Source organism: Zophobas morio, unplaced genomic scaffold, assembly GCF_036711695.1.
Source record: "Zophobas morio isolate AGI-343-1 ecotype UQ-CSIRO unplaced genomic scaffold, CSIRO_AGI_Zmor_V1 ptg000044l, whole genome shotgun sequence".
Taxonomy (NCBI): domain Eukaryota; kingdom Metazoa; phylum Arthropoda; class Insecta; order Coleoptera; family Tenebrionidae; genus Zophobas; species Zophobas morio.
Genome location: NW_026972149.1, coordinates 10,386,983 through 10,402,664, shown reverse-complemented (window position 1 = coordinate 10,402,664; position 15,682 = coordinate 10,386,983). Strand labels below are relative to the sequence as shown.

General features: G+C 42.1%; 2 protein-coding genes across 16 annotated transcripts in view; one reads left to right on the top strand and one right to left on the bottom strand.

Annotated features, from left to right (window-relative positions):
* Nucleotides 1–1,001: 1,001 nt before the first annotated feature.
* Pmca (plasma membrane calcium ATPase) overlaps nucleotides 1,002–15,682 on the bottom strand; it is a 25,966-nt gene continuing 11,285 nt past the window's right edge. For 7 of the 14 annotated variants that reach the window (XM_064072674.1, XM_064072670.1, XM_064072668.1 and 4 more), the window contains exons 14-17: nucleotides 15,425–15,636; nucleotides 15,219–15,370; nucleotides 15,027–15,162; nucleotides 10,051–11,845 (exon numbers count right to left, since the gene is read on the bottom strand). In XM_064072674.1, the coding sequence (XP_063928744.1) occupies nucleotides 11,513–11,845; nucleotides 15,027–15,162; nucleotides 15,219–15,370; nucleotides 15,425–15,636 (833 nt within the window). In that variant the 3' untranslated portion in view covers nucleotides 10,051–11,512. The other 7 variants (XM_064072676.1, XM_064072678.1, XR_010282392.1 and 4 more) reach the window with 7 other exon arrangements.
* Nucleotides 1,917–4,743, top strand: LOC135141518 (acyl-CoA synthetase short-chain family member 3, mitochondrial). Of its 2 annotated transcripts, XM_064072692.1 has the most exons (10): nucleotides 1,919–2,064; nucleotides 2,407–2,572; nucleotides 2,630–2,919; nucleotides 2,966–3,062; nucleotides 3,110–3,321; nucleotides 3,369–3,597; nucleotides 3,643–4,099; nucleotides 4,151–4,373; nucleotides 4,419–4,594; nucleotides 4,648–4,743. In XM_064072692.1, the coding sequence occupies exons 1-10, from the start codon at nucleotides 1,989–1,991 to the stop codon at nucleotides 4,741–4,743; spliced, it is 2,022 nt and encodes a 673-aa protein (XP_063928762.1). In that variant the 5' UTR covers nucleotides 1,919–1,988. The 2 variants fall into 2 exon arrangements, with proteins under 2 accessions (XP_063928761.1, XP_063928762.1); XM_064072691.1 differs by having other exon boundaries at nucleotides 1,917–2,064; nucleotides 3,369–4,099; nucleotides 4,151–4,594.

Here is a 15,682-nt window from a genome sequence, read left to right as displayed (position 1 = left end):
TAATCCTTTTTACGACCTCAATTTGCTCGCGATATTTATAAGCATTCTTCCACCGTCTCACCCCATCACAGCTTTCACTTGTGTACTTCGATCTTTAAGCATTTTAAAAATACATGCTCAACGATTTTCCAGTGTAATAAGCGTCACTGGGTCACGGCCACTGGCCCAACCTTTCTGAATTAACAGCGTACGCTGACAGGTAGCCCAAAATTACGTCCACGCCTCAATCTAAGGCGCAAAAAATTACTCTGATTTCCGTTAAACCAAAAAAGAACTCAAAATTTTATAAATGTATAAGTAGTAATTGGGAATAAGTTAATTAAGAAGAGCATAGCAGGAAACGGTGGTTTTCTCAAGACCCACTTTCGCTATTCTTTCCAAAATTGCCAATCTGGATTTGCGACACGTAGTTCAAAATTTCTTTAATGAAATTTCGTGTCAATAGAAATCACATTATTCCAGTTTCATGTTAGTAGATTAATATTATATCCTTGGAGTTTGGGTCAAAAGGGATATATGTAAATTGTCTATAAAGTCATGGTAAACTTTCCACCAACTTCCATATTATCGACTTGGGTCATACCCATATTACGTCTTAGTTAACAAATTTGCATTTACTTAATGCACATATTTCGTAGCATTTTAAGGTGAAATCTAGGTTTCCAGACGACTCAAAATTCTGCGAAATATAAGTGAAAATGTAAATTTTGATAGTTCATAAGTCAAAATTTAAGAAATCGACGCTGATACTATTTTTAATATTCTAATTTTTTCTAACTGAATTTTAAAGAGATCGCTACGTAGACGTCCTGACGAACAATGCGTCAATTGGGCTATTAATTCATTTACAATGTTGCATAATCTTCCTCATAAGCGTAAAATGTTTCTTAACAACAACACAAAAAAATCCAGAAATTATTTCGTTTATGAGAGTCGAGTCGTCGTCAATTAATCTTCCTTGGAAGCCACATTCTGTGTAACTAGGTAAAAAAAACACCATATTTCTAAAAACTCTTTATTATTACATACATCATAAATCTCAGTAGAACAAAAACACAACAAACTTTCTTTGCAATAAACGTGAAGATCATATTGAAATCACACATGTGACGTGTTTCAAAAATACAATTAAAATTTCATTTTTTCATAACTCATTCTAATATTGGAACTGTACTTCAACTTCTCCACAATATCTGAACAACAAAAGAAACCACTCAGCATCCTTGTCACAAACATAAAATTCGACCGTGGAGGGAACCGTCGAAGCTGGGGATACTTACTTTGATGAATAAAAACTGGAATCATCAAAAGATTGCGATTATTTTGTTCCCAGTTGCTCTTGAAACACCTCCGTCGAGGACTAGAAAAGCAAAAATAAGCCGTTAATATCGTTACAGCAAAAAATAAATTCGTTGGATCTGTTGATATGACAAGACATTAATGGTGGATGCGCCGGACCAGCGTGGACCCATGTTAAAATGACCCATCAAGTTTTGTGCCGTCGCGTAGCAACAAAGAAGAGATATCGAACAAATTCTCGAAAACAAACAAGTTCATAGCAAAAATTGCCACCAGAGGCGCTGATTTTATTTTATTTAATATAGATTAATTCATTATGAATTTACTAATTAATTCACACGTACAGATGAAACTACTAATTCGATCCTAATAGCTTGTATAACAATACTCGCTTAATAATACTTTGAAATCTGTACTTAAAATCTCGATTTTTAATCCTGCCGTCATTTCAAACTCGATTTGGCAATTAGAATTTGACCAAGGCCGTAATAACAATTCATTTGACGCAATTTTGACTAAAAATATTAACTGAACGTTATGTTTTCATTTATTTTGACAAAAGTGGGGGTTAATCAAAGCTAATATATACAAGACATTACCTATCGATATGTTATTAATGTCGATTGTTCAATACTGTATAGTTAACGGTGTAAAGTGCGTGTATTTTCCAAACAAAGTTAAAAACTACCATGATTGACGGAAGTGTTGGTGAAATAACCACATTGATGAAAAGTGCCAAATACGAAAACCACTGTGATGAAGCAAGTACGTCTTTTTGACAAATGGTGTAAAAACAATCTATGCACACCATACAAAACAATTCATTTAATTGTGTGCTAAGTGCATGACAGGGCTTAAGCTAGCTTTGCGCTGTGCGACTTATAACCCGACTTACGACTTAAGTAACAGTCAGTTTGACACAAGAAATTTGCCTACGAATAATCCTTTCGTTAATGGTTTCTAAGACCACTTTCTCCAAATTTTCTAATATGTATATGCCCTGCTGTTGCTGGGCGTTTATTTTTCGTCGTCTCCGTTCCCATGTAACTCATTAATAACAACAATTGAAATTAATGCAGTATTGAAATTTTCTCCTTGACCTTACAGATATCATAAAAAAAGAAAACCCTTACTATAGCAAAAAGTATGAAGAGTTGTATAAAAAATCGATCAGCTGTCCTGAGGAATTTTGGTCAGAAGTGGGAAAACTAGTCCATTGGACAAAACCATGGGACAGAGTCTTAGACAATTCGCATTCGCCTTTTACGAAATGGTATGCTTCAACGCCTACGTCGATTGTCGGACTTAAAGATCGATTTGTTTTATTTAGGTTTGTCGGTGGAGAAATAAACGCTTGCTACAACGCCGTCGACCGCCACGTAGAAGCCGGGAAAGGTTCCAAAGTCGCGTTAATCCACGACAGCCCGTTAACCAACAGCGTAAGGAAAATAACCTACGCGGAACTTCTCGATCAAGTGTCTCATTTAGCTGGAGCTTTAGCCAAACTAGGGGTATCCAAAGGGGACAGAGTGGTCATCTACATGCCACTGATCCCTGAATGTGTAATCGCAATGCTCGCCACTGCCAGACTAGGGGCCGTTCATTCCGTGGTTTTCGGAGGTCGGTTATCACTCTGTTGTCCCTTAATCTACCAACACTTTTGCAGGCTTCGCCGCACGAGAGCTCTGCTCGAGGATTGTTCACGCCGAGCCCAAAGTAGTAATAGCGGCCAGTTGCGGAATAGAACCGAATAAAGTCGTCCGGTAAGACAACCGACTGTCTCAAACTCCTATTAATTTTTCCACTATAGTTACAAAGACATCCTTAATGACGCTATTGAATGGTCGTCGCACAAACCCAACAAATGCATTATCTATCAAAGACGTAACATCGAATCCGCGCATATCGACGTCGAAATGGACATTTTGTGGGAAGACGCTTTGAAAATGGCCGGACCACACGATTGTGTCCCCGTGGATGCTAACGACCCCCTGTATATCCTATACACGTCGGGGACAACAGGTCAACAATAGTAATACCAATGCTATTAATTAAAACCCCAATTTTAGACATGCCGAAGGGGATTCAACGTCCTGTGGGTGGACACATCGCGACCCTCACCTGGACCATGAGTAACCTTTACGGAATGGGACCCAACGACGTCTGGTGGGCGGCTAGTGACTTAGGCTGGGTGGTGGGACACTCCTACATTTGTTACGGGCCTCTACTATACGGAATCACCAGCGTGATGTACGAAGGCAAACCGGACCGTACCCCAGACCCGGGACAATATTTCAGGTGCGCATTTTACATTCGTAAGACTCGTCTAACTTTGAAACGCAGGATCATCAGCGATTATAAAGTCAACGCGATCTTTACCGTCCCTACCGCGTTCCGCGTCATCCACCGCGAAGATCCCGAAAACGAGTTCGGACGGAAGTACCCGGTGGGTACCTTGAGGTCGATTTTCGTGGCCGGGGAACACTGCGACTATGAAACTAAATCCTGGGCTGAGAAAACCTTCAACGTGCCGGTGTTGAACCACTGGTGGCAAACCGAAACGGGTCACGCCATAACCGCCACTTGTATCGGTCTGGGTCACAACCTCAGTCCCCCGAAATACACCACGGGGATGCCGTTCCCGGGCTACGACATCCGGGTTTTGGGGGTCGACGGCAGCGAGGCGCCTTGTCACGAGCTGGGTCGGATCGTAGTCAAGCTACCCCTACCCCCAGGGACCATGTCCACCCTTTACCAGTCTCCGGAGAGGTTCTGTCAAGTGTACTTCAGCAAGTATCGGGTAGGTGGTTTCGTTTTTGGCGCAGTCGCAGCAACGAGAGTTTTCTGATAGGGCTACTACGATACCATGGACGCCGGGTATAGAGACGAGTACGGATATATCTACGTCACGGCTAGGGACGACGACGTGATCAACGTGGCAGGTCACAGAATTTCCACCTCCGCTCTCGAGGACGTGGTTTTATCTCACCCAGATGTCGCTGACGCCACAGTTGTGGGCGTGCCGGAATCCACCAAGGGCGAGATTCCGCTGTGCTTATACGTCATTAGGAAAAGTATGAAGGGGGGAGGTTTTTGTCGTTTGTTTATAGTTTTTTTAGATGCTAGGAAGACGGAGGCTACGATAACGCGCGATTTGTTGAGAATGGTGAGAGAGTTGGTGGGGCCGATTGCAGCTTTTCGTATGGCGGCAGCCGTGAGAGGTCTGCCTCGCACTCGGTCGGGGAAAGTGTGCAGGAAATCTATAAGTGATTTAGCGAGAGATAAGGAAGTGAAGGTGAGTTGATGTGAACAATCAAACTAAGTTTATTAACAATAACTTTATTATAGATTTCGGGCACTGTAGAAGATCCAACAGTTTACAAAGATATTAAGGTTGCTCTCCAAAAACTGGGCTTCGCACATAGTGCGCCGGATCCCCAGTGAGAGATATATATACATTTAAAATACATTTCCGTTAGTTAAGTTTACATCCTAGATATTAGTATTTTGTAACTTATTTTGTGTTTTATAGTTGAAATGTTGGTAATTTTTTCGAGTACATTAATTAATAGTTGTTACGTAAAATTTCGAGAATGTATAATTTTGGATTAACGAGGAGTTGAAAGATACGAGGGCTAAGCTAATAAAAAAAGTGTGTGTGTAAATAAATAATAAAAAAGCACGAATAACAGAGAGGTGAGGTTGTTAAATAAAATTCAGTGTTAATTTATATATGCGTGATTATATTTTAAAATTCATGTTTAATATGAAAATATTCATAGCATTTTGTAAATTCTTTAAATTATATTACAACGTTGAAGAACAAACATTCATATGAACTTGAAAAATATCTGACAGAACAAATGTAATAAAAAAGGCCTTTCACAACAATAAAATAATTTACAGGCGATCCTGAAATGGAATCATTAAAACACTTTAACAGCATGTTATTCACCTCTCTTTAATTTAAAGCTCAAAATACCTTTATTATATAAATAAAAGCACAGACAGACAATAAAACTTAATTAGGTAGAATGGTCACGGCCGTACTCCGATCCACCTTTAGTTCGATCCTGAGCCACCGGACCTGCCAGTGGCGCGAGTTTGCGCGATAGCGCGAGAGGCGAGTTCGTATAAAATAACAACCATAACATGATAACGATTTAATTGTACCATTATAAATTACAAATAACAACATTCAACTTAAAATGCCACGTTGACAAAATTCGGCATAATCATGATGATTTTTTTTTAATATATCAATATCTGATCTGCGACTGCTACTGCTTCTGGCCTGTGTCCGTAAAAAGATCTCATCATGCGCCACGAGACCTGGCTATAACTAACACCCCTTCGATTTATAATTTTATTAAAGTGTGTAGACTACAAAAACAAACGAAGTAATAATAATGGTAATAATGATGATTGCGGTTCGTTTGATCAACTAGAAGTGTATGGAGTCTGATGGGCAAGGGCGTGACGAACCACAGATAGATATAACATAATAAGTAAAATTATATTACATAGTAATAGGAACGCGCGCTACCACGGAAGCAACGTGGGAGAGCGCGTCCGGACGACGTCCGCTCCGGGAGCCGAGGACGGCCGTGCGCCGACCGCCTGAAATCGACAAAAATTTGCTTGACTAGAATGGTGGAGGCGGTCGGAAGTGAACGCTCGCTGGGGTCTCGGAGCGGGTGTCGGACGATGTCCGTCGAGCACCGGCGGGTTCAAAGGAGACGTCGACGCGAGGACGAAGGGCGAACGTGCGCATATTCACCGCGGGCCGTCCCGATGCACTGACGTCGCTTTGACGCGACGCCGTTCTGTACGAACACCTAAGACGATGGATCCGATACGGAGTAGTGTATAAATGTGTGCGCGAGCTCGTCGGTCGCAGCGAACCAAGACCGAAACGTGACTACGTGATAATTACGATCGATCCGACGTGACCCGACCGAACACGGTGGCCCCGGCGGCAACCCCGGGGCCGAAGTACTAAGGCCGATGCGCATAGCTAAGTACCGTCGCCGACTAGAGGGGTCGTTTGGTCGCGGCTCGATATGCCGACGCGCCATTATACACAGCTTACTAACTACGTACGTAAGAGTAATGTACTGGTTGTTTCATTTTGTTCTTTTCCAATCAAAGTACATTTAGATAAAGTATAAAACAAACGAATCTCTGAGGTCGAGGTGGTACCTCGTACAGGTTCTTTCTTAAATATGTATAATAATGTATATCTAGTGTCACCGCTAGACTATCTACATCATAACTAAGTCAGAGTTAGACCTAGATTACAACAGAAGAAGGCGAGGAGAAGCAGTAATTCGACTAACGGTACTACTATCATATTTATAAAGACTAATCTATAATAACTGCACGTGTGGTTATTGCCTCCCCTCAAACATTTGGCAGACAACATCTGATACCTACATTTTTAATAATAAGTTAAGGACGGGTCGCCCACGCCGGTGTGCGCTTCTAGTCCAGCGGATCGGCGACGGCGGCTCGTGATAGAAGAACGAGGGCGCGCGCAGCCTTGGCTGACAAAGGCCGAGCCGCGGCGACGGTGCACGAGGAGCTTTGTACAGACATACAGACAGACAATCTCCTGGTCGACGCGGCGGACCCAGTCAGAGTGCACGACGGATAACGACGCACGTCCTCGTCTCGTGAGAGTCCCACTGGACGCGAGTCTCTCACCTAGGCACCTAATTAAATCGCTATGAGCGAACTGACGATCGCCCATTTATTGCTAATCAATTTAGTCCATGTCGCCAGCACGGATCCTGTCTTCTAATTCTTTAGTAAAACGAAACGAGACACTCAATGTCCACTAGATAACAACATTTCAACGAACAAACGATGCAACGCAGTGCAATTATATGGGTAGAGATATACTATATATAATTGCGCGGTCGTGTGGCCGAAGCCCGGAGTGATGGCGTGGCTACCAGCGGTGGGCGGTCTGGCCGGGCAGTCGTCGCTGGCGCTCGATGGTCGATTGCGATGGCGTTTTGTTTAATTTTTTTGTGGATTTTGTTTTTGTTTTTGGAGAAGTACCCGGTTGCTGCTCGTGTCGGCGGCTAACGAGGGGGCATGGGTCGCTGAGGGGGTCGGTCATTGAAATGATGACTGTGGGCGAGGGTTAAATTGGTTTATGATAATCGGAGCAGAGCAGGCAGGACGGGAGCGCGGCGCGAGGAAGAGGTTGCGGGCTGGGAGCTAAACAGCCGTCTCTGTGTGGCTGTGTGAGGATAATCGCTCCACGTCTATTTCGGGGATCGTCAACTCATCTGGGATGTTATCGGCATACTCAATGGAAGAAGTCTGAGACAACCTCTTAGAGAGTGATGTCTGTTTGCGGAGTACCTCGGCAAGGGAAGTATTGCTGTGTTCGCCGTACCGAGCATCTAGGCCCTGACGGAAAGCATTAACTACTCGGATCTGAAATGAACAAGAAACAACAAAACAGGGAGAATTAAAATAAGAACATTCCCGGGGAAAATGGCGAGCAGTTAGCACAGCCGAAAGAACAATACAGAGCCATCAAATAGTCTTGCGGTCGGTTCTCGTTGTGTGTGATCATCTGCACGTAACTTGACTGACTGACTGACTTACAGTCAAGAACTGTCTCTCTAATCCGTGGCATGCAGTTGTTGTCAATCTCTGCAAAAAATAGTGTGCTCGCACAGTCACCAAGTATCCACGTTCCTGTACGTAATAGTGACAATCGTAACAAAACACAAAAAAAAAAAAAACAACGTGAGTGGTGCTGCTCGAGACGACAGCCGAGGCACCGCCTTTCTGCTCTAACTCTATAAAACACTCATCTGTATCGGAGTACCCCAGATGTCGTCTCTCTTACTATAATAATCGAGAACCGACGCGCGACCAGAAGTAACAGTTATCGACAAACATGCAGTAATTTTTTTTTTTTTATATACATGCCACACGAGTAGCTGTGGCTGCATACATACACGTGATCGGAGGCAGTTCAACTGACAGGACTGCCAGAGCGAAATGTATTTGTGTAGAGCCATCATACATGCCGTGAATTGGATACTCCGAGGCAGGTCTAAGCTTTACATTTACTGATTCGATTGCAGACTATAAAGCTAGAGTCTGGATGCCTCCAGTTGAAATGATTAACATTGATATGGAGAACAAACAGTCGTCTGCGCTGCATACTTTCAAAGTGCGACCCTCGCTCGGGACCTTCTCGCACACAAAGTAAAAGCGCAACCGCCCGTTTATTCGCTGGTAGCAAGCAGTCGGATCTTGTCATACCGAGTGATCAGGATTAAACATAGAACTTGCAAAATTTTCACAAATCAACACAGTTTAAATTGTCTGAGCACCACTTAAGAACACACACGAATAACAATAGTCAAATACATACAGTCTTTACCAGATATTGGTTACTTTGCTTACGTGATTTTGCCCCACCTGTATGTATGTATACGTGGGTATTAGTAAACACACAAACTTTATAAAAACATTATTTAAAAGAAACACATAAAATAAAGGCGAATTAAACACAACCTAGCAGTTTGTCAAAATAAAAGTTGTGATAGGTTTATTAATTTTATTGAAAATAAAAAAAATCTTGCATCGAAAACAGCTGCTTGTTAGTATGTTACCATATAAAACATTTCTAAGTACACTTGGTCTGTTTTAGGCATTATAAAATACAATATAAATAACAAATATATGTAATTTGAGTGAAAAACAACTTTTTTTTAATATTTTCAATTATAAATAAATGGAAGCCTCTACAATTAATTCAACAAACAAGGTCATCTCTATATGCAACGAGGCCGTTAATAACAAATAACCTATAAAAACAAAGCGTCAGGCATCATAGAACTAGTGGACGTATCACGACGGCGGTTTTGCAGTGCCAACAGATAAAATGACACAGCACTATTTTAATCTTCAATTTTTTTTTTCTCATTACTGTATTTATCCATCAGTTGAGTGACGGCCGCGAGAAATTCGACTAGACACAATCACAGGCCACAAAAACAAAAACGATCGCACCAATCGCGATCTAGTCTATGATGCGTCGTTCGAAAAATGCAAACGTCGTTAGTAAACCAATAAATCAATCAATCAATCAAAAACCAAATCGTCAAAATATTCAAAAAATAGCAAAACGGGTTGTTTTTTGCAAAAAACATTTCCAATAGTTACGTATGCGGTACTTGGCCAAAAATTATCTGGTGCTACTACTAACACACCTGCTCATAATAAATGTTGGTAAGAATAATAATAACCTGGGTAATGTCGATTAAATTAAAACGAAAACAAAAACAAAATCAAAATCGGCCGAGCAGTCGTTTTGAGCGATCTTATGCATCTGTGAACTAGGTGTAAATTAATATAACTAAATAAAACAAAACGAATGTATAAAAAACAACATGCAACATGCGAATAAAATTATAAAGATATTAAAACCGAACAACAGACAAAGAAATACGGAAAAAACTCTACATAAAAAATCAATATTAATATGTTATTATAATTGTTTAAAAAACTTCACTGCTTCGATATTGATAAGGGGCGTTAACGCTGAATCAATCGATAATATCTCGAAGTGAAATCGCAAAAATAAAACGATCAGAGGCAAGCATAGATCAGTCATGGTAATGAAAGCTTGTGCCTCTACACAATGTGGAAGCAGTGGAAGCGTGGCCAAACACAAACTAACAAGAGCGAACAGCGGCATACGATAACATAGCGGACAGAAAGATGTAGGAAAGCGGCTTACAGCTTGGTCAGTGGAGCTCTTGCTGTACGGAACCGGAATCAAACGTTCTTGCAATTCACCACCTATCACCTTCAAGAGTAAAGGGCAACGTTAAGAGTGGTTCGATAGACAGTGACAGACACATACAATAGATAGTGCACAGAACAAGATAGATCAGATACTACTAGTAACCTGAGAAGAGTGGCAGGCGCCGGCGAAGGACGAACCTCCGACTCGGTCTCGTTCGGTCCAACTATTTCGCCGGCCGTCTATCTATCTAATCTAATATATATTATATATATGTATCACGAACGAAATCTGTCAAAATATAGAATCTCTACTCGATATGTTATTTATTTTGTTTGTTTGTTTGATTGTTTGTGGTGGTGGACACTCCGCCCTTCGCCGCTACCTGAAAAGAGCACGCGGAAGTCCGCTGCGAAGTGCCGTCGGCACGACTTCCGCATGTTCGTTGTGCTGTAAATAAAAGTGTTACAATCAACAGACACACGATTGCTCGAAACGTGTATCTACATGTGGCCCAGTGCCGAATATCAAGAACAGAGCATAGAAACATCGCTATATATTATAAAAAACGTTATATTCGACGTAAAAAATGAACAGTTAAATTGAACCATTATCATAATTACATATCAATAGAGTAATAGGCAATATGTTAATACACTGAAATATATAACATCTTATAAAATATATAATATTTGAGTATTAAGTAATGTGGCCTGCTGACCGAATGCAATGATCAAAAAAAATGTAAAAAAAATAATAATAAAGATATATATATATATGTAAATATAGAATATGCGTATAAAATTGTTTAAATATATTTTGCCATGATATTTTTTTATATTTTCCCCTATTCTTTTTTTTTCGCTAAGTCGTTAGTGTATTATTAACACTGATCATGTCGTTGGCGGTCGACACACAATACAGATGACTCGCAGTTGTTGTGTGCATGCGTTCAACAAGTTGAAAAATAAAATGTTTGTTTCCATTACCACTAACCTGAGAGGTCTAAGGCTATCTAAAATGCTATACATACAGCTAGTCTACAGTGAACGACGAAATATTATGTACAAAATAATACAAAATACTCAAGATTTGGTCAAGTAAGAAAGTCTACTTAGTGCTAAGCTAACGATAGAAGGAGAGGCGGGGGTAAAACAAGGGTTTCGGGGTATGGCTACAATGGAAGGCGACATCTACTAGAAATAGTACTGTGTCTGGTCTGGTGATGGATCCAGAACGGAGAGTAGCGGAGAACGATGAAACGGTCAGGCGGCTACGGCGCAGAGCAGAGGCAGAGCTGTGGCAGAGCGGTGGCGAGCAGAGGCGGCTGCGGTTGCGGCTACGGCTGCGGTTGCGGCTACGCTACGGCGGCAAGCTACACCGGACACGGAGCATGCGGTGCGCGCCGCGGCTCTGCGGCCAGGACCGGCACTAGATGCGAGTCTCATGCACGGGCTTGGGCAGCTCCGAGTTGTTCGCGGGGGAGGGGGCCAGGTGTGCGTATTGTGGATTGTGGGTCGGGAGCCTCAGGGTGTTTGGGGATAGCAGCCGGTGGTCGTCGCGCTCGTTCTTCGAAGGTTGCGGCGACAGTTTGTTGGCGGTTGGGTCCTCGTCTATGTAAGTGATGTCTGAGAGAGGACGAGGCGGCCAAGGGCCGGTGTGGCTTCGCGAGCTGCGCAAACTGTGTAAGCTGTGTAAACTATGTACCGAGCGACGTTCCTCCAGATCCTCCAGGGTGGACTTGAAAGCTCGGATTACTCGCAGCTGCAAACACAGGGAAGCAGGGTACTCATAAGGCCGGGATCTGCATGCACACACACACCATGCTCACGCTCACCCTCGATTTATCTACATTCTCACCTGGGACCCGACAGCGGACACGCTCGTCCTTTCTTACTACTTTCGCTGGTGATAATTTAATCGAATCTTGTTAGTAGTAGTAGTAGTTGTTGTAGTAGCAGTAAATAGTAGTAAGTAGTAGTAGTTAGTAGTACTTGTATAACTATAGGAGTCCTCGAAAGCGACTCCTATAGCAGGACTCAGAAGAGACAGAATGAAGAAAGAGAGGAATCTGATGATATAAAGACTGATGAAACAGCGACGACGATCCCGCGAACTAAACCTACCGCGCGACACGCAAACTCCCAGTCAAGCGTAAGCGCAGCGTAAGCACCGACTTCGACTACGGATGCTGCAACTACGTAACGTAACGCGCCGACCAAGACCATAAGAACACAACAACAACAAATCGAACGATCGATCTCGCGAAAACGAAGCGAGAATCAACGACGATGCACCAATTTGCTACCGCATCGCGCCCCCGGCGACTCTACCGCAGACCTCGTACCGAATTAGTGAGTATTGTTTGACCACGTGGCTGTGTTGTCGCGGAGGAAGCACTCCCTGGCCTCGAAAATTCTATTACACTTTAATTAATCTCAATATAGGATTTGAATCGATCCATTTTAAAACATTTCGTTGATTAATCGTCGTCGTACTACAAGGAAAGGCCACATCCAAGGTTGGGTTGCTCTAATAAGACAGCTAACACCACAGTGCAACACAGCAGAACGAACGCATCGCAGTCATTGCATGAGCTAAAGGCCTACTACAAGCTACGTACTTGTTTGTACTGCGACAGGATTTGCTTGAAACACCCACAGCGTTCCTATACCTCAGTTTCTCTCATGGGTTCCGCCGGCTGATAAATAAATTCATGTTAAATACCCATTAACAGGTACAGTGCTGTTCTAAATATGCTTGTCTGGCTTGAGTGGCCGCGGACATATCTAAGGGTACTCTGTTCGGGCTCATTGTCAGACTGAGTTCACTAGAAAGCAGTCCGCTTGCAACATCCACATAAATACAGACACTTAAAAGGGAGTGAGAAAACTAGCAAGTGGCAGAACCGGGATTTGTGAGAGAGATCCGTGGGCGATTGCGGGGCATGGTGCAACCTTAAAGACAACACAGCCAACTCGGGGCTCGGGCACGGATAAAGACGGACGAACGTGGACGATTTCACATGCACATACTATTTTGCTATCCTAATTGCGCTATTGCTATAGGCTACGTGTTCCGCGGGATTTGCTAACTACGTGATGCTGATGCACCGCAGTGTTTATTGGCTGGATGATCTGAAAGCATGCCTGGATCAAAGATGGATAGGGGTATAATAGTTATGCCCGACTTCGGGACAAGTAGTGTTAATAATAAAACTCAAGCAAATGCTATTTAAAATATCACCAACTTTTCAAAAAAATAAAACAAAACTGACATTCGATGAGGACGGGTGTTTATCCACTGCTGGCCAATCAATAGTCTTGCCATATAGGTTTTTTGTTTGTCATATTATCAACTACTGAGTAAAACACAAACATATTAATTTAGTTGTCGCATTTGCAAGACACTTTATCTCCTAATAAAATAACAAACAGTATTAAAAAATACATATTATGTCTATGCTACAAGGAACACTGACAACTAAAGCAGCGAGATGAGGATGTGGGTGGGTTAACTTTAACTTCAAAATTGCCAACACTGAACACACAACATATTAATTTTTGCTTCACAAAAAAAAAGAACAAACACGTGTTTAGTGAAAAATGCAAAACAACACACATACCTATCAGAATCCAACCGTATTCATGGATTTAGATTTACATGCAAGGTGTTTTATTTAAAACTCCGATCTACAAACTAAGGAAAACCAAAACGACCGAAACACATTCGTTAAGACACCTTCAATTTCATCGTTCCAACCCTCGTTCCTCATTGTACACAACGAGGGCTTTCCACTTGACAACTCTCTCGTTTCAGTAATAAAAATTTCATAATTGATATGTTCACAACAGGGTTCTTCAAAGTTAATAAAGGGAACAGAGCAAATACGCCGCGGATCTAAATAAATAATAACACAAATAAATATTCCTTTCCGACTCATTTAACCCTACGAGACGGAATTCCTCTCGAAAAATAAAGCAAAACGCCAATCTCGAGTCGTGCCACTTGAAATCATCTCGACTCGAGACCATTATTTAACAGATTACACAAAGTGACTCATCAAATTTTAGCAATTTCCGCAAATAATTTAATCTTCATTAGATGTACGTACGTACGACGTATGATCGTAAATAAGCGATCCGGGCGGTTAAAGCATGCAAAAACCGTCGCTACTTACGTCACCCATCGAACGGAGGGGTCACATTAAACTCATCGCAGTGGCGATTCTAACCTTACTTTTCCGTTTCTGTGCCAGAATCGCTTATTTTTGAGCACACGCCGCTTGGCAATTCGAAGTTCACAAAAAACACTCATGGACGTATATACAAGTAAAAATATCACAACAACGTTTCAGGACAAGGGGTCAAATTTACTACTTGTTAAGTAACAAAAAGTGTGGTTAGAAACGTCAAATATGAGTCAGTACAAAGTTTTGTGTTAACTTGCAGCTTGCTGTTCGCCTTGATATGATATTTGAATATAAAAATCGTAATGGTGTCCGCACCCACGGATGAGCCAAAATCGAGTTTCAATTAAGACACCCTGTTTGTAGTTGTCAATTGTGCCAACATTATCAACAGTGTTGTTAAGTTCAAAGTTGGAGGCCCAGCGGCCATGGTTCACCCTCTCACATCATTAATTCAATTGCACACACATTGTCAGATGTCAATGCACCATGCTTATCAATAGACTAACACAGAGTCGGACTAGGACGAGGACGGGAAGGAAGGAAGCCTCATCTGATGTGGTCTGACTGACTACCTATCAAATCCTAAATGACTGAGCTCTGTTCATCAATCACTCATTTACATAATGCTTAGCACATTTGTGGGGCAGATGCTGTATTTTGAGCGCATGTTAATAAGACAGCTTCTTACCCACTTGTGCTAAAATTCTGTGGTAACATCGCAAATGTCGCAATGTACACAATGCTCGTACTTACCTGCGTTTGCAACCTAGTCAAACCACGGATCCACAGAATCTGACCAGCACGAGGCTTCTTATCCGAATCGACGTCGAACTTTTCTTCGCCGATCGCGATAGCTTCGGTGTACTCTTCGGGATGGCCACGGCCCCAACTACAAATAAAGATATTCGTTTTGACCAGAACTAGACACCAAACGTTACAACTTACGATAGAATCTTGGGTATTTTTCGAGTAGGAACTGTAGTCACTAGTTGTCCCCAAAGTAACGTACCCAGACCGAAGAAAAGGCACCAAAGCCACTGCTCCAGAGTCAAACTACGTGTAGAGAACGCCATCTTGCCGTACTGAATGATAACGATCTAAAAACGACACAGTTAAACCAAGAACGATGGAGTAAACGATCGACGTAGTACCTGCGCAACGCAAGTACCAATCCATATTGTATAGAAAATTGGATTGGTGAAAATTCCTTCGAATACGTTACGCTGGCCGTGGATTTTTCTCGCGTTGAACTCATTGAAGAGAGTCATCATAACAAACGAATTAAATATAACAGTGAAGTGCTGTGTAGGTCCCGCGTTGAGGTCCGCACCACGTCCGGATTCAATATCTAACATTTTATCGCCTGAAGAAAAAAAAAAACGAGCAGTAGAGGATGACACTAACCGAAA

Bases quoted from the DNA above. Each gene is read 5' to 3' on its own strand.
- LOC135141518 (XM_064072691.1), top strand. From the start codon at position 1,989: ATGATTGACGGAAGTGTTGGTGAAATAACCACATTGATGAAAAGTGCC. The intron at 2,573-2,629 runs GTATGCTTCAAC...TGTTTTATTTAG, and splicing joins CATTCGCCTTTTACGAAATG to GTTTGTCGGTGGAGAAATAA. The intron at 4,595-4,647 runs GTGAGTTGATGT...ACTTTATTATAG, and splicing joins CGAGAGATAAGGAAGTGAAG to ATTTCGGGCACTGTAGAAGA.